Source organism: Pogona vitticeps, chromosome 8 (genome assembly GCF_051106095.1).
Source record: "Pogona vitticeps strain Pit_001003342236 chromosome 8, PviZW2.1, whole genome shotgun sequence".
Classification (NCBI taxonomy): domain Eukaryota; kingdom Metazoa; phylum Chordata; class Lepidosauria; order Squamata; family Agamidae; genus Pogona; species Pogona vitticeps.
The window spans coordinates 14,237,743-14,256,768 of NC_135790.1; the positions used below are offsets into that span (position 1 = coordinate 14,237,743).

A 19,026-nucleotide genomic window follows, 5' to 3' on the forward strand; every position below is an offset into this window, starting at 1 on the left:
CTTGCCACTTACTGTAACTGCCTTTGAGGGTGGGAGACTGATGTGAATTTCTTGGAATACACCCTGCATTTGTAGTTATGTTGCTGTAGGGAAAAAAATCATTTCTCCTACCTATTTTGATCAGAAAAGCAGAAAGGTACCTGCTGGATCAGCGTAGAGGTTCAAGATGCATTCTCCTTAACATTTCAAACAGTCTGTTAATGAAGCTGGAACCTTCCGATTCCATTCATTCCAGGGACAACGAAGGAGATTGCTGGCTGAGCAACTAGCAATTACTCCCATGCCTTCCATAATCCCAAATATATGCCATTGTCTGACCACTAACTGAATGCTTTGTGGTTGCCCTGTGACATTTGATAGTCCTGGCAATAAGCCCATTTTGCTTTTGCATGTTGCATGGGGAAGTGTGCTGTCACCCCTTAGTGTTGTTTGGCTAATCAGAGCTGATTTCTTGGCAGCTGTTGGGTGACAGTCTGGGGGATGTGTGTTGGTGAGGTCTAGGACAGCCAGCCTGCAATGCTTTCAATAAATTACTTATTTGGTTCCCCAGCTGCTCCCTGCTTTCTCCAATTTCTTTTTAACCACTCATCTTCTCACGTCCACCATTTCTAACTTTTTCTTCTCCCATGGTGGGTGTGTGGGGTGAAGTTTCAATATGATCAGAATTGCCTAAGGATGAAACAGATGTAACTTTTCTCCAGATGTTTGCATGCATTCTGTCTAGTTTAAATGTGTGCAAATGATTGTTTTCTGTGACTCACCGTATTGGATTCCTTTTTTGTTTGTTTACTCTCTGTCTGGCCTCTTTATAACACTCTTTCAGTAGGTCTAGTCAGTGAGTATTATAAAGAGATGTGTTTGAGTCTAATGGAGTGTTAAGGGTTTAACAATGTGTGTGTTTGCTGAGAGTGGCAATGGGATAAAGGTGAACCCTTACAATAACTACCCTGTGTCTGTGTTTTTGCAAGGTGTAAAAGACACTGCTTTCTGAATAGTTCTGTGATGTTTGTGGTTGCTGACAAAGGTTCTGGGCTTCCCCTTTCATTCTACCTCTGTCGTATTTGCTGATCCTTTCTCTTTGAGATTTTCACACAAGAACTGACAAATATTTGAAATTTTGTAGGCTACAGCTGCCAGATAGTTTTGGGGACCACAACACTTAGAATCCCAAGCTGACAAAGTCATGACCCAGAAGATTCTTGAAGTTGTAGTCCAAAAAAATTACATTTCCACACTCTGGAATTTGTCAGAAATTTAAACAGACTTAAAAAGACACGATTCTCAATTGATTGAACTTTCAGCTTAATCATACACTGCCTTACCATTTCTGCAACACAAGTAGACTTATTCTGAGGCTGGAGGAAAACACTGAAGTTCCAAAGTTCTTATTTAGGTTATTTTTACAGCTGCTTACCTTTGAGATAGCATTGATTTCGAAATTGCCTAACAGAATTTTGGTAGCAGCTACCTAAAATGTGACCAAAAGCAGGATTAATTTAAAAAAAACAACATGCCATTAAAATGTCCAGAGAGCTTTCAACAATGTTACTTATGCAATTGGGTTTCTTGCTGTGCATTACATTGTTGGTAAAGAAAATTAGGCTAGCTAATGCATATGGCACTATGCTTAAGATAATGATGTAGCAGATTTTGTGGTTCTTAATAACAGAGCTTTTCGCCTTTTGAAACCACTGTTGAAATGGTGCGCCATGCAATCTGGAATTCTGTTCTAAAAAACTGAGTTTTTGCATATAGTATTTTGTTATAATGCAGTGGAAGCAATAGCGATGTGTGAGAATCTGACAGATGACTCTATCTTTAATAATAACAACATGACTTTACATAGTTGTAGTTGTAGAAGAGGTAGCCGTGTTAGTCTGTGCAAGCAATATAAGTAAAAACAAAATAAAAGTAAAAAATAATAAATACAAATATTTAAAAATGACCCAAATATAAATAATAAGTATAAATATTTGCCTTGTTATATCTCTTTCTCTTACGTCTGAGGACGTGGACAACAAAAGCTCATATATTAGATATATTTTTCTTTAAGGTGCCACCAAATTTTTGTCTTTTTATTTTTTATTTTCTTTTTGTTTTTTTACTTTTATTTTGGTTTCACCTGTAATGATTTGATATGTACTCGTACTAGTTCTTTACTTTGAAAGGTACTGTCTTTCTCATTTAGCATAATCATTGGTGTGGACTGATCTTATAATTTCCAGCTATATGAATCCTTTGATCCAGAGTTGATGGTACTTTGTTGTAAAGGAGGTGCAAGAAATATTTTGTATATATTATATTGTATATATAAGAAACAAATATATTTTATTGTATTCATACAAATGATATCATTTTAACAATTATGATAAAGGAGGCAATTCTCTATCTGGCTTTGTGAAAGAGGTGTCAAGAATTAAATCTTTTAACAAAGCAGTGAATACTTAAAAAATCAAATCATTCAGAATTTTACTGCTGTTCATGGGAGCAACTGATGTTAGAAATACCTAAAAGCAACACCAGTATAATATGTTTATTAGGACCAAGTGAAAAAAGTGGTGGACAATCTTCTGAGCTCACCAGAACATTTTGCTAGATATTAGACAACAAAACAAAAATACTGTACATAGAATAATTGAATTGGAAGGGGCCTATAAGGCCATAGAGTCCAAACCCTGATCTGTACAAGTCAAAGCAAATCTGACAGATGGTTGTCCAATTCTCTCTTGAATAACTCTGGTGTTGGAGTACTCACCACCTCCTGAGATAATTGGTTTTTTTTGTTGTTGTTGTTGTACTGCTCTAACAATTAAGACATTTTTCCTGATATTCAGCCTAAATCTGGCTTCCTGTAGCTTGAGCGCATTATTGTGTGTCCTGCACACTGGGACGATCAAGAACAGATCCTGCCCCTCTTCTGTAAGACTAGACTTTCAAGTACAGTATTTGAGAAGTACTGTCATATCTCCTCTCAGTCTTTTCTCAGGGCACATACATAGATTCATAGAATTTCTAAACAAAAAGAAAAGAGGAGTGAGAAAGAGAAAATATTTGGTCAACGTGTTTGAAAAGCCTCATTTGCAGATTATAACAGTAATTTTGTGCCATTCTGTGTGAGGTACTTTGAAGCCAGTTTCTCTGTATTCAGTAGGGTTTTTCCTAGAATGCATGTTTACTAATTCAATTAAGTTAAAGCAGCAGTGGGGCACATGTGGCCTTCCAGATTCTTGAATGAAAGAAACACCTATGAGTCTGCAACATTGGCTATGTTGGCTATGTGTGGGAGAGTTGCTGTCTAGAGATGGGATATTCGTATTCATCTCTCAGGGGAGATGAATACGAATATTGCCACCACAGGTGGCTGTGCCAGTTGGACCCTCCCCGTAGAATCGGGCTGTCCACTTACTGTTTGCAGTGCAGTGCATGTGGCTGTTGTAATTCATGCTGCAACATTTGCGAAAGTAGCCGGGCCGGGACTTTCCCTCCTCTGCACTGCTGAGTAGTCTAGTGAGAAGGTGGGATGATGAGTCTGCCTGCTCAGATGCTGAGTGGTCAGCAGCACAGGGAGGCAAGGAAGCTCCGCCCAGGCTACTTTCTGCGCTGCACGTGGTAAGTGAACGGCACTCAGGATACAAATGCAGCTATCCCATCTCTATTGCTGTCCAACAATATCTGAAGAATTGTGAATTCTCACTCCAGGTAAAGAACGATAACTGTAAAATAGTTGTCTGATTAATGTTTAATATACAGAGGAAACAATGGATGATCTCCATTTGAAGATACAGAGTGAACTATCAAAAATGAATTAAATATAGGACTACCCAATGGCCTAGGTCATCATTAAGATGTTTAGTAGATGTGTAATTGCTCCTCTCATTTATCAAACAAGAACTGTATGGCAACGACTGATAATGCTTTCTATTGCTGGTGACGTTAGGTGTACTGTTGCCAAAATATAAGTACACTATATGTATTTGAAGGTGAGTTCTCTTGATTATAACAGAACTTATTGCAATGTGACTAATTCATTTAACTTTCACTAAATGAATATAATCGCTATTTTCAAATCTTTTACAAAGAATGAAGTGGAAACTAGATGGAAGAAGCATGAAGATAAAGAATGCTTTTTCATATCAAATACAGTGGTGCCTCGCATAGCGATCGCTCCGTATAGTGATGAAATTGCTTTGCGATGGACTTTTTGCCATCGCAAGAGCAATCGCTTTGCGATGGCCCCTATGGGGAAACTTCGCCCCCATTTTCGGCCAGCGGATCAGCGGTTCCAAAATGGCCGCTGGGTAAACAAAATGGCCACCTGCTGTTTTGCCTTGCTTTAGAGGCACTGAAAATGGCCGCCGCAATGGAGGATTTTCGCATAAGGCTGGTTTTTAAGCCCATTAAACCCGTTTTAATGCGTTTCTATGGGCTTTTTGAAATCGCTTAGCGATGAAATCACTTTGCAGCGATTTTTGCTGCACCGATTAACATCGCTAAGCGAGGCACCACTGTATTTGGTCAAATAATGATCTTTGGAATTTATTACCTGTTAATTTTTTTTCTGTATTTTGACTCCTTGACCAGTCAAAGTATGCAGGGGCAGTTTGTAATGTTGACTATAAATTCCCCAGTGAAATTATGGCAAAGATACTTTCAGCCAGACTTATATCTCCGGTCAGAACTTTCCTAGACAGTTCAGAATCATAACATATGCCTTGTATTAACATTGTAAAACGGTTTGTGAGTTGGTCCTTAGATACAGAAATATTCTGTACCTTTGTGCAGTCTAGAACATAGAATTATAACTATTACAACAAATAAAGTATTTTTGTGACAGAAGATGGTCTCTTCCACATCTGATGAGTCTTCTGGGATGCTTTATTTCTTACTCATGAATATAGTGACCCCCCCCCCCCCGTATTATTTACTTATCTATGGTGAGGGGTTTGAAAAATGGGACTAAGAAAAATGAGATATAACAAATATCATGTCTGACTCTTCCTGTTGGATTTATAACATTGGTAATACTTTGAGTCATGAAATCATTGGGATTCAGGTTGGTCACAACTCACCCAACTCCCCTTGATTTTAGTGGGTTTACTCTGAGTATGACTATATCCGGAACTAACCCATATTGTGGAGTGATCTTTCAGTGGGTTTTGAATGGTGAGATGATTTGATTAATTCACTCCAATGTGGTTATGTCCTACTCTAGAGTAATATTGTAAAAAATTGCAAATAGGAGGTGATACTCATTCTGTTGTAGTAAAGGTGGATGAGAGGGATCCTTATGTGTGAAATCTGGCCATTATCCATCCTAGTTGTGACACTGAGTGGAACTATCATTCTGCCAGGGATGCGATGTTTCAAATTGGACCTTTAGTGGCAGAGTATCATGAGGAGATGGGAGCTGAGTTTGGGTGACACCTTTGAATAAGGGTGGCACTTTACCTACACAAAAAAAGCAAATTGGGAGGAAGTAAATGAAGCTTCGGGACATAGTGGCGCTGTGGGTTAAACCGCAGAAGACTCTGTGCTGCAAGGTCAGAAGACTAGCTGTCGCAAGATCGAAGCTCCCGTTGCTTGTCCCAGCTCCTGCCAACTTAGCAGTTCGAAAGCATGTAAATGTGAGTAGATAAATAGGTACCATCTCGTTGGGAAGGTAATGGCATTCCATGTCTAGTCACACTGACCACATGACCATGGAAACTGTCTACGGACAAACGCTGGCTCTATGGGTTGGAGATGGGGATGAGCACCGCGCCCTAGGGTTGGACTGGACTAAATGTCAAGGGGAACCTTTACCTAAATGAAGCTTCATAGTATTTTGCTTTTTAAAATCCCATCACCTTTTCATCTCTAAATACCAGTTCTACAGCAGACATTCCCTAGTAGAATTAACTGTTAATAGTTAGCCAAAAATGATGAAGTTGTATAAAACCAGTTGACAGCTTTCCAGCACAATCCTGAGTGTGTTAATGGATAATAAGCCGTCCTGTGTAACAACAAGAATTGATCCTTATGAATCACTTCCCTGTGCTTCCCTTTTGGAGATTATTTTTGTGCTAATTATTTGACTAAGATGTAGGAGTTGGAGAGTGGTTTCCTTTATACTCCCAGAGTTTTCTTCCTGAAAGCATTTAGTAGAAATGTGCATAGTGTGCAGGGCATCACCTTTTTATAAAGGTGTTTGGTGACACACTGGCAGCCAATGCTTATATTTAATCTGTTGCCAGAGTTGGCACATGCTCTCTTCCTGTATTGTTTGTAACACTGCCAAAGTTTCCTCCAGAATATTTGAATCAGTGACTTCTTCTGTCTTTCCTGCATCCTACAGATATATTTGGAAGTCTCTAAATAACATACCTGGGGGATGGGAGGAAAATAGGGAAACTATGACATAAAACATATATCATTAATATTAACAGGTAGAACCAAAGGTCCAAGCAAAGGACAGAATGGAGGGAAGCCCTTTCCTGTGCATGTTTTGTGGATAGAATGTTGTCTGTTGTGTTGTCAATTTATAAGCTGGGAATTGAAAAACAACAAGATCATGCTCTGTCTCCCTAATGTTTGAGCCAGTAACTTTTTTAGCTTCATTGTTCTGTAGAGATCATGCTGCAAATTTTTAGGTATAGCTCACATTTCTACATTCCTAATCAAAGTGTTTAGGTAGAACTAGAAGAGTTAAGGAGCACCTTCAATATTATGTTGGATGGTAAGCCAGTCTAGCTATCAGGGCTCATAGACCAAGCTGTGAATCAGCTGTGTGACATAAGCAGAAGGCAGACCCATGGCAGTCCGGTTTCTTCAGAGCCAGTATGTGCAGATTAGTTGAGTAAGCAAAGCCGCAAGCCATTCAGGAAATTAACCTCAAGCTCATTAGCCAATCTCATCTGATACTGAAGATGGTGATCACTTAGGCCATAATCATAAGCAAAGCCTTTACAATTGAACAAAATCTATCCATGGGATTTCTTTCCCCATCTAAATTTAATTCTGTAATTGAAATCCTCAAGTTATTCATTGCAGAGGTGATAGATGCCCAAGTGACATAATCAGCTTTTATTGTTACACACACACTCTCTTTTTAAGTGAATGTAGTAATGCTTCGATGAGACAAGGTGCACATTTTGAAGGTGCATCTATTGTGAGATTCCCAGTTCTGTGTGGTGGATAGTATCATATTAGGATTCAGAAGACCTTGGTTCAAATTCTTGCTCAGCCAGAAATTCACTGATGTGGCAATGTTAAAATCACTCTTTAAAATAACACAGGTTGGAAACCCTACTAGAGCCACTTTGGGTCAGAACTGATGTGATGACACATAAAACACACACATATGCAGTACAGTGTCATGTAGGTTGTATTACTAAATAGGACAAAATCTTGTCAGCCCTCTTCCAAATATGGAAAGCTCCTCTTGTATGAATGAATCTATTCACAGGGCAATTTTACTATGACCAGAAGTACAGTTTTAGACTCACAGTAGAGCACAATGTGTTTTTTCTGACACTACCTCAATAAAAAACAAATTGCTTTAAGGGCAGTCCTTGAGAATAATGAAAGGGCTAAGCTGTTTCTGTGTTACCCTTTCCAATAGACTTTGTCTGATGAATTGGCTGTTTCCACCAATAACTGGGAAAGTGCCATTTGCAAAAACAAAAATATTCCTCACTGGTATAAAAGGGAATCTGAGGAGAGTCTATAAGTAGAAGAGATTATTGTGGATCACTGTACACTCCTGCCTGTGTCCACTCAAAAGAAGCCTTACTGTGTTTGTTGTACAAAACTGCTTCTGAAGAGATATGTCAGATTGGGCCTTGGTCCTCACGAGCAGCAACCCAGCCAGCCAGTCATAATGTCAAAATATTCAGTCCTCCACCAGTGTTGCATGCTGCAAGGATGTTTTCTCCTGAAGTATTCTCCCATGTGCAAGGTTTCCTCCTAAAGTGTGTGCTTGCATGACTCCACCCCCCCCCCAGCACAGCCTTCCTCCTCCGTGCATCACCAGTGATCGTTTTCAGCCCCTTTGGCTCTGATCGTGATGGAACCACGTGTGAAGTGGGATCGTGTGCGCCCGGGAACAAAGTCACACCTGCGAGGGGCAGAGCCCCAGCCAGCAGGGCTGAAAATTATAGGGAATGTTCCCCATGTGTCCTAGTTAGGGGACAGGGTTACCTCCAGAGAATAGCTTATCCTTTTACCTGCTTCTCTCTCACATATGTTTGGGGAGTGATTGCAAATTTCTAATCACCTTCTGCAAACTTGTTGTTGTTGTTTCTGTTTATTCCCCTCTCCCTTTGTACATTAAACCAAACTCAAACAATACATGAATTTTACTAAAATGGCACCCTATGTTGAATTGGGTCATCACGACAGCCGGAGAACCTCCTTCTGGCCAGCAAATGCAAAGGTGCAGCGGTGAAGTTGGCAGATTTTGGTTTGGCGATTGAGGTGCAAGGAGACCAGCAGGCCTGGTTTGGTAAGTACTTGTCGGAATAACTACCCTTCACCCTTTGTCAGTTTACTTTTGTTATCTAGTCATCAGTAAAGACACATGTTGAATTTTGCTTCCTCCCTCAGGCTTTGCCGGCACGCCCGGCTATCTTTCTCCTGAGGTTCTACGCAAAGAAGCTTATGGGAAACCTGTGGATATCTGGGCATGTGGTAAGACCAGTTGTAAGGCGTAGTTTGTCAACATTTTCAAGTTTACTTATACCCAGTACTTTGCAAGTACAGAATTATGGGCTTTGTGATTCCTTAGAACTCACAACAGCTCAGTTAGGTAGGACTCTTAAAAATAGCTAGTTTGTGGCCCTCCTAGATTTAGCCAGACCCTGCTGTTCAAGAAACCAGTCCTTTGTAAGAATATTTATAATTAATTTTTATTAGAAAAATAGAGTTTCAGAGAATCAGTTTATACTGCTCAAGCTTTAGCATGAAGAACATATTCAAAGATCATTACAGTTAAATAAAATAACTGATTCCCATTAAAATAACAAACATTACTAAGGTGGGCTACAGTGGGCTACCATCACCTCCTTCTTTCTTTTTACTTACGTCCTCTCTCCTTCAAGCCGCATATTCAAACCATCAAGTTCTTTCTCTCTCCCATCATCATGGAATCGATTTCCAGAACAGAACTTCTTTCACATAATCCATCGTCCATTTTCTACACTCTCTAACTCCTCCCTTCTTGACAATTCTGGCTGTTAACCAATTAGCATCAAGGGGCTGTAACACCTTCCTCCTCCCTTAATTCCCACAAAAGTCTAGGTGTTTTATCTCTTCTCCAATTAGCTCAGAATGTTGATTCTTCCACAGGCCCCTTGATTTGACCTTCAACTCTTATCTCAAACCGTGCTGTACCGATCTTCAGAAAAACACTCTCATGGCACTTAGAAAAACACATTCCAATGTCTCTCAAATCATCTTCACACAGAACCTGTCTGACTCCATCTTACATTTCTCTGACCACATATCTCATACTGCTTCAACTTCATCACATAGGGCAGGTGGGGGAGTTGCAGTTGAACATAATTTAGAGGGCCACAATATGCCCATCCTGACCTACATAGTCTAGAAGACATTTTTGCACAAGCTAGGAGCTGAAGGACTCACTCTGGGTCTGTAGAACAAGTAACTGGATATAGATTTCAAGTCTACAGTCCTTGTTTAGTCTAAAGGTACAATTTATGTATTTCTTAGTATTTTTATTGATTTCTGTCTTACCTTATTTATAGAACTTTCACAGAGAAAAATAAGTGGCTGAAATTCAGTAGTAGGTTGCAACTGGAGTAGGCCCATTGATTCAACAGACATTTGGTGAGTCAAGTCCTCCATAAATTTTATTGATTCAATGGGTCTACTCTACTTGTGACTTACTACTAGATTTCAGGCACTAAAAGAACATAGTACTAACACTATTAATATTGTAAAAACAGCAGGTTGGATCAAAACCTTTTCATCCTTTAAATAAGCCTAATGAAATGAATGATAAGTAAATCAGCATATTGACTTTTAAAATATTTATATGTTTGTGCAATAGTAGTTATTTTCATGGGACAGCAAGTTACCACTTGTTAAGTGATTTACGTTTTCATCTGTAGCCAAGCTGCAGCTCAATTGGTGCTTTCTAAAGTGGGAAGCTCTAAAATTCTAAATTTAAAAAAGGGCAGAGGGCAAACTGAAACAGTCATAGTAAGAGAAGTCATGGAAAGGATATAGAAGGTGTAGAGCAGTGGTGTCGAACTGTGGCCCTCCAGAAGTTCTTGGACTTCAACTCCCAGAAGCCTTCACCACCACCTCTGCTGGCCAGGATTTCTGGGAGTTGAAGGCCAAGAACATCTGGAGGGCCACAGTTCGACACCACTGGTGTAGAGACTGTGCAGGGAGAATGAGAAAAGCCGTAATTTGACACTAATCTTAAACTGAATTGATCATCTTTTGAATAGTCTATCTGTCCCCCCAATGACTAAGCTAAGCCAAGCCTAAGCTGTCTTATACCAGAGAGCACTGTTTGTCTATCTAACTCAATTTTGGTCTGTTCTGACTGGCAGAAGCTGTCCAGGATTTCAGACAGAAGCTTTTTCTAGTCCTATCTGCAGTTGTTACAGATTGTGTATAGAACTTTTTGCATGCAGTGTTTGTGCTCTAGTCCTGGAGTCTAGTCAGTGAAGCGCTCCTGAGGCAACTGGCCAATGCTAAATTGAGAGCTATGCATTTCTCTTAAACCACTTATCTCGAGTCAACCCTCGACTTACAAACTTATCCAGAAGGATGTTCGTAAGTTGAAAGGTTCGTAAGTCGAATCCAAATTTCCCATAGGAATGCATTGAAACTTACTTAATGCATTCCTATGTGAAAAAAAGTCATAAACAACAACAAAAAAATTAAAACAAAGTCACTTACCAGGTACTGCAGACCGAGCCTGGCTCCTCACAGCACCCCCGCAGCCGGAACAGCCAGAAAAAGAGCGCTCAACAGCTGAGTCAGCAACCAGCAGGCAGGCTGCAGCCATCCTGGAGAGACAGCAGCCATCTTGAGAGACAGCCAGTGGTCGCCTCTCAAAATGGCTGCCGCCTCTCTGCTCTTTTTCCAGCTGTTCCGAGGCCACAAGTAAGTGACTTTTTTCTTCTAATGGTGCTGGGAGGACTGCCTGGGGACCTCTGTAAGCAGCGCTGGCGGCGGGGGGTGGGTGGGGAGGTCGTAACTCGAATTTAAGTTTGCAAGTAGAGGGAATATTTCCCTATCAGAGCAGCTCATAAGTAGAAATGTTCGTAAATACGGCCATTCGTAAGTCGAGGGTTCCTAGCTTTCCACAAAATATTATAAAAGAAGAATCAGGGATGTCAGCCTGTGTTCAAGTAGGGGATATATTTATATTTTCAGCTATTCTTTCATCTCAGGCCTGGGTAGAAAGCCTGGTCAACACAGAGGCTAAGTTCACAGTTCTAACTGTGCTGCTATCTCCTTCATTTGCCTAGGTGTTATTCTTTACATCTTATTGGTTGGATATCCTCCTTTCTGGGATGAAGACCAGCACAAACTATACCAACAGATTAAGGCTGGAGCCTACGATGTGAGTAGTAGCTCAGTACATTTGTCCTCTCTCTTGTTTCTAGTACATTTTTTATTTTGGTCCTTATCTGCAGAGGGCAATCAGGCATCTTCTTCTTTTGGAGGATGGGGTCGTGTATGTGTCACACAGTACGTCCTGCACCATCTAAATGAACCTGCTCCCCCACTTGTAGTTGAAGATGTTATACCTTTGTCAGTGTTGTGTCAGTTCACAGTTCATCAGCTTCTGCATATGGCATGAACAGGAGCATCATCTTGTTCTTCGAGCCATTCTTGTGTCCTATTATAAAATAGCATTCATAGCAATGTATTCATAACATTTTAACATGACCCATTAGCCAAAGTGTTCTGGCTTGGGACAAGTGGAAACAAAAAATGCAAGATACCAATAAAATAGCTCTGACTTGTGGTAACCCTTTGCAGGGTTTTCTAGGTAGAGAGTACTCAGAAGTGGTTTACCATTCCTTTCTTCTAGAGGCATTCAGGGACTGTGCAGCTTGCCTAAGGCTACACAGACTGGCTCCTCTAAGACACACAGTGAGGAATTGAACTGCCCACCACTAACTCACTGAGCTATCCAGATTCCCAGTGGGGTGACTGGGTAGAGTGGCTAACGAGGACTCTGGAGAACAGGGTTCAAATTCCCACTTGGCTGTGGAAACTCACTGAAGGAGTGGATCAGGAAAACACTCCTTAAATATCTCACTTACTTTGAAAGCCCTATTAGGATCTCTATAAGTCAGTTCCACCTTGACAGCACAGAACAGACACATACCAATAAAATAATGGTAATAAAAATATGAGATAAAAGTCAGATTAAAAGCAGTATCATTAGCACATAAGAACACCAAATATAAAAGTAGAAGTAGGATATAAACATGGTAGAGATTTAACAGCACTAAAAACATTTCCTATAATGCTTACAGAAACTTTTTGAAGCCACTGTGTTAAAAGAAAGTGCTGCAAGCATTATATAACTCAGCATCCTGACTCCTTTTAATCAAGGGGCAGTTTAATGGCATAGAAAAATGCATGAGATTCCTATCTTGAAATGCTTTATTCCTCACTTGCATTTTAAAATCAAGAAAGCCTGTGTGCTTGACCTTCTTTGTGTACATGTATCTGGTTTTGCTAGCTGTGACAAAATGAATGTGCCCCCCCCCCAATTGATGTGGTGTTTGTTTTAGCTGTCAGAATGTTGTGGCTCTTTCTCCTTTTTTTATCATTTCATAGAATCTGTGGAACAAAACAAGAGGAGTGTGACACCGTCTGTTCTACAAATCCTAATCTGTTTCTAATCTGCTATTTGAAATACATCTCAAATTCTTAAGGTCTTGTTCATTTGAAAAACTTTAACAGTGTGCGCAGAGGTCACTATTCCCTGTCTCAAAGGGAAAGTTTGGTATTCACTTACTGAAATTACTGGCCTTGCTCATTTTAAATCCCCAGCAGTGGTTGAACTTTACTTCTCTTTTCAAAAAGGTGAAGCAAATTTGCAGAAGGTAAATTGTGAAGTGATTTGGGGCATTTGTCCCATTCTTCATGGTCTTTAAAGTATTAGCCCTCTATGTGGTTATAGATACCCAGTTTCAGGTGTGCATCTGTATTGTGTTTCACATCTGGCAGGTAGCTAATACTGTGCAAAATATCACCTCATTTTGATTCTGTAGTATTTACAGTTACATGAGAAATATGCAGGCATGACTGGAATCTGGATTATTGGCTGCTGGGAGAAACAAGAGATACAAAATTCATGTGGAACATTGTACACTGGAATGAACGTTTTACTGTGGCACAAATATTTTACTGTGTGAACTCTGTATTTTACCTCATATTTTTGAAGAAGTTGACTTGTCCATGAAAGCTCACATTAAAATATAAGGTCTTCAAGGCTCCGCAAGGTTGTTATCTTTTTTATTTTTTATCATCATCATTTTCTTTGAGTTTTGCCTGATATACAGTGGAATTAGTTATCTTTTAGGTTTTCAAGAAATGTCACTTATCACACTCTACTTTGCTTCACTCCTTTTTCCCCTCACCCCACATCATGTTCATTGTTGCTTCTGCTTTCTTGTATTTCCTGACACCAAATGCATTTCTCCATCTTTCCCTCCCCATTCCCTTTTTGAGTGCAGGCACCATGGCACTCACTAAAGAGAGAGAGAGATGGGGAGGAAGTGATGCAGGAGAGACACTGCATAGGCACCTGCTGCTTCTTGGTTTTTTGTTTGTTTGTTTGTTTGTTTTCTGTTATTTTAATTTTGAAAGTGTTAAAGGGAAATCGAAGTGAGGAGTTTAAAAAGGTGTTATTGTATCCCTTCCATCACCCATCCTGCTGAGATTGATGATTCAGCCTGTGGGAAGAGACGAGGAGGCCAACTGAATAGAGCAGAAGAAAGGAGAAAGAGAAAAAAATAGAGAAGGGAGGAAAAAAGAAAGAAAGAAAACAAGAGAGGCAAGCCCCCTTCTTGCCGCCTTTTTCCAAAATCAAGGAGGGGGAAGCCTTCCTGCCCTCCTCTTCCTCCACATCTCCTTCCTCATTCTGCTGTGAATCCTGTGTTACTCCTGAAGTGAGAATAGACTCTAAAGAACCCCTGTACAAATTGGTACAAGATATAAAGAGATTTGAGTGGAAAGGAGTATTGGGTAAAGTCAATAAAAACAATGCAACACAAGTAAGATGGAATATCATGTGGACCTTAGGGGGATTTATGTTAAGGGGGGTGCTTAATAGAGAAATTGAGGGGGTAAAATTTGGAAAAGCCCTATGGAATCTAATTTTCTAATGGCCACTGAACTCTACCAATCACGAATCTACCATCCTTCTCACACAGTAATCTGGGGAAATGTGTGCAGGTTTAGAAAACCTGTTGCTGGTCTTATACTAATGTGGGGCAGCTTTCATTAGTTGAAATCTCACGCTGCACAGGCTGGGTGATCATAGAATAATGGAATTGGAAGGGGCCTATAAAGTCATTAAGTCCAAACCCCTGCTCAGCGCAGGAATCCAAATCAAAGTACTACAGATGGCCTTATAACTTTGTGTTGAATACCTCTTATGTTGGAGGACACACCACCTCCTGACAAAATTGTTTCCGTTGTCACGCTGCTTCAACAGTTCGGAAGTATTTCTTGATATTTAGTCAAAATCTGGCTTCCTGTAACTTGAGCCCGTTATTATGTGTGCTGCACTCTGGCATGATAACTTTTCAAGTATCTCAAGAATGCTATCATGCCTTCCTTCCCTCAAGGCTAAAGAAGCCTAATTCTTTCAGTCTTTCCTCGTAGGGTGTGGATTCCAGTCCTCTGGTCATTCTTGTTGCCCTCCCTCTGAACTTGTTCCTGTTTCCTGGCATCCTTCTAAAAGTGTGGTGTCCTGAACTGGACACAATACTCAAAATGAAGCCTAACCAGTGCCAAATAGAGGAGAACAAGTACTTGACATGTTTTGGAAACTATGCTTCTGTTAATGCATCTTAAAATCACTTTTGCCTTTTTAGCAGTCACATCACATTATTGGCTTATATTTAGCTCATGTTCTACAAAAATGTCAAGATCCTTCTTGCATGTTTTATTGCTGAACTATCTTGTAACTTTGTATTTTTTGTTTTGTTTTTCTGAGTGTAAAACTTTATAGTTATATCTGTTACATTTCATTCTGTTGTTTTCAGCCCAGGGCTGAAGCCTTTCAAAATCTTTTTGCATTTTGTTTCTGTCTTCCAGAATATTAACTATTCCACCCAATTTTGTGTCATCTGCAATTTGATAAACATTTCTGGCAACCCCTTTTCCAAATCATAATTAAAAATGTTGAAGTGCACCAGGCCCAGGACTGAGCCTTCTGGTACCCCACTTGTTACTTCCTTCTAGTTTGAGAAAGAGCCGTTGTGTGTCCACTTGATAGTTGTTCTATCCAGCCAACACCTAGTTAGATTTCCAATCAGAATACAGTGGTACCTTGGCTTACACATTTAATGCATTCTCCGGGACGTTTCTTATTGTGAAAAATTCGTAAACCGGTTTCCTATAGGAACGCTTTGAAAATCAATTAATCCATTCTGGAGGTCAGAAAAAAGTCAAGAAAAAGTTCAAAACTCTTTATAAAGTGCATTTTAAAGGCATAAGTACTGTACAGGGACATAATTACTCAAGCAATAACATTTCAAACATCCATCTTCAACTTTTAAAACATCACACATCAATCTGTCCACATGGGCTGGCATGGAAACCAACCCACAATGCAGAACACACAGTAAAAGGCATGCCAACAATGAAGCTCAGTTCCCTACCATTCGACTGCTTGAGAAATGCGCCAAAAAAGTTCCAAAAAGTCCCCAAACTGCTGAAAAAATATCCAGAATAGCTCCAAAGTTTCATGCAAAAACCGCTCCAACACCTCCACATTTGATGCCACATGCTACCCACAGACTCCATCATGCACGGGGCAGTGCTATAAATCTCCCAGGTGCAATGCATTCTGGGTAAACTTGCTTTGTATTGCAAAAAAAAGTGTAAATCAAGGCATTATTTTCAATTGATTTTCATTCGTAAACTGAAAATTAAGTTAACTGAGGCGTTCGTAAACCAAGGTACCATTGTATCATTATGTCATCATCAAGCAATAGATATCTTTAAATTAGTTATATTTAAAGCTTCCCCTTTTTTTAAAAAAAGGTTCTGAGGTTCTCTTTTGCCTTTGGGAAGCTTTTGGGAGGTCCAGAATGGAGAGAAGCCTTTAATATTGGACAATCACTGCTAATGGTCCCACCAACATTGATTTGAGGGTGATTTTCTGATATTAAGGGTCCCCTCCTGTCATCTTGAGGCTCCTGAAGCTGTTCCAAGGGCAAAACAGATCCTTGGGGAGGATCAATACCTGAAAAGAGGCTGTAATAGGAAGTTTTTAATTAAATTAAATTAAATTAAATTAAACATATTCTTAGTCAGATAGCTCATATGGAATAAATTTACATTAACATTTCACCTGTTGATTTGCTAGTACATTCCCAGAGACATCAAAAATATCCTTTGGTTCCACCTGCATAGAAATCCTTTCCATTTGAGATAGTTTCCTGATCAAAAATATGTCCTCTGGCTGTATTTTTGGGGGGGAGGAAGATCTACCCTCTTTTCTCCTGTGCTGACAGCACAGGGAATGTGAGTGAGGGGAACATTAAATACATTTTCTTCTTCCTTTCCTCTGATCAAGCGTGCCACATGTTTTTGTATGTCCTGTTGTCTGACCCTTACAAATAACAGAAGCAGACATATTCTTAAAATCTTTGCCGGTTTTGTAAAGCCTGTATTAGCAGGCAATATTTAAAGAAAACAAATACACAATGAGATGGCGAAATGAAATGAAAGACATATTGTTGCAGCTGATAAATTTCATTTGCTTCAGAGCACAGTGAGCTTCAGTTATGGAACATTGCTTAATTTATGATGTGGCTGAATCTTGGCAGACCTTAGAACTCTCTCTGATGCATTTGACTTTCTGTGATTTAAAAACAAATGTTTAATTGGTTCAGAGTATCCCTCATCATTTAACACCGATGTTTCCCCACATATAACCTCCTTATAATATCTTCTTATTCTCAAGTTTCCTTCTCCTGAGTGGGATACAGTCACCCCCGAAGCAAAAAACCTCATAAACCAGATGCTAACAATCAACCCAGCAAAGAGAATCACGGCTCATGAAGCTCTGAAACATCCATGGGTCTGTGTAAGTATCATTGCTACTTTGGTCCTGTTGGCACTTGATGGTTAATGTGCTTATATCCAGTGGAAATAGTTAAGTCTCCTTTTACTTTTTAAAGGAAATCTCATTATATTCTTTGGTGCAACACACACATGCATACATACACAAACATTTTTCTCTGCTTTTCCTTTTTCTTTCTCTGTTCAGTTTTCATACAGATCAGAAGCTTTAGACTTTGCTCACTTTATTCCCTTTCTTTTTCCCCTTTTCAGCAACGTTCAACAGTGGCCTCCATGATGCACAGACAGGAGACTGTTGAGTGTCTGAAAAAGTTCAATGCTAGAAGGAAGCTCAAGGTAAGAGCTAGGCACGCTAGGGTTTTCCAATGCTGAATATAAGTTCTGTAATTCTTCGATTTTGCATCTGCCTGTAGTTCTGGTGTCTTCCATGCCAAGCATGTTAGCTTTTCTTCCATGATTGTCCCTTCTATTCATAGTCATAGTTAACTGTCTTCCAGTGCTGGGTCACTTCTTGAATGTTTCAATCTAACTCCCTTTGCTGTCAATTATCTTACCTTTAAAAAAAGTCACATTGGAAACCATTCTTACACCAAAAATGTGGCATCTAAATAACTTGGAACATTTCATTGATTGATTGATTGATTGATTGATTGATTGATTGATTAATTGATTAATTGATTAATTGATTAATTTTACCCCACCTTTCTCCTTAAGAAGAACCCAAAGCAGCTTACATCATTAAAAACAATATTTAAAACTAAAAACAGTAGGTATACAAATATTAAAAATGACCAAACAAACGGTACACTAAAGAGACAGTAAGCAAAAAGAACACCAAAAACACATCCAGACCAGTAAGGTGCAATCATCTCTTTAAAAATCTCATTCAGGCAGCCAGTCATTAAGGGAAGGCTTGCCTGAACAGAAAAGTCTTCGCCTGCTTGCAGAAGAACAAAAATGGGGCCAGCCTGGCTTCCTGTGGAAGGGAGTTCCAGAGTCTGTAAGCCCAGAGAAGGCCTTCTCCCCTGTTCTCACCAAACACAATTGTGACAGTGGTGGGACCCAGAAAAAGCCCTCTCCTGATGTTCTTAACATCGAGGCCAGTTCATAAAGTGATCCCTTTGACTAGCCCCAGTTACCAATCTCGTTGCAGTGTCGACATAAGTAGATAAAAGTTATAAAATTAAAATAAAAACCTAATTTTCTTTCTATGAATGCCAAGTTTGATCTACCCACAATACCCATGTCTCCCAAAGTGCAAAGGGGCTTCTTCAGTAAAATAAAGTTATTTTAAGAAATTGTAAATTGCTTCTGAATACTCGCTACCTAGAAAACGCTAGAAAGAGTTGTCAAAAGTCAGAATTTATTTGACATCACACAATTATTATTATTATGTAAGAAAATGATAAAATAAACTCAACAATACAATGGACAGCTCTAGGGCATTAGAATGTATCTTTGGTACCCCCACGTATCTTACTAGTTCAACTATTTTGCTTCACAAGGTGTCTCTAACTAATCAAAACTTCTTTTATGTCACTGTTACTGCTGTGAACTGCCCAGAGTAAGTAAGTAACTACGTAAGTAAATTTCCAAGGCTGGAATAATATACAGTTATGGCCAAAAATATTGGCAGCCTTGCAATTCTGTCAGAAAATGCAACCCTTCTCTCAGAAAATGGTTGCAGTTGCAAATGTTTTAGTACTCATATGTTCATTTATTTGGTTT

The 19,026-nt window shown here is 39.5% G+C and overlaps 1 protein-coding gene and 1 long non-coding RNA gene across 52 annotated transcripts in view; one reads left to right on the plus strand and one right to left on the minus strand.

Annotated features, from left to right (window-relative positions):
- Positions 1-19,026, plus strand: part of CAMK2B (calcium/calmodulin dependent protein kinase II beta) — a 289,277-nt gene that overhangs the window by 195,106 nt on the left and 75,145 nt on the right. For all 50 annotated transcript variants that reach the window (XM_072979233.2, XM_078379756.1, XM_020803578.3 and 47 more), the window contains exons 7-11: positions 8,380-8,482; positions 8,584-8,667; positions 11,487-11,581; positions 17,180-17,302; positions 17,551-17,634. In XM_072979233.2, coding sequence (XP_072835334.2) covers positions 8,380-8,482; positions 8,584-8,667; positions 11,487-11,581; positions 17,180-17,302; positions 17,551-17,634 — 489 coding nt within the window. The remainder of the gene's footprint in view (positions 1-8,379; positions 8,483-8,583; positions 8,668-11,486; positions 11,582-17,179; positions 17,303-17,550; positions 17,635-19,026) is intronic.
- LOC144584193 (uncharacterized) overlaps positions 1-19,026 on the minus strand; it is a 46,740-nt gene that overhangs the window by 2,760 nt on the left and 24,954 nt on the right. The window contains exon 2 of one of the 2 annotated variants that reach the window (XR_013538292.1): positions 11,769-11,860. The exons of the other annotated variant lie outside the window; for it this stretch is intronic. This is a non-coding gene — a long non-coding RNA (uncharacterized LOC144584193). The remainder of the gene's footprint in view (positions 1-11,768; positions 11,861-19,026) is intronic. 2 annotated transcript variants of the gene reach the window in all.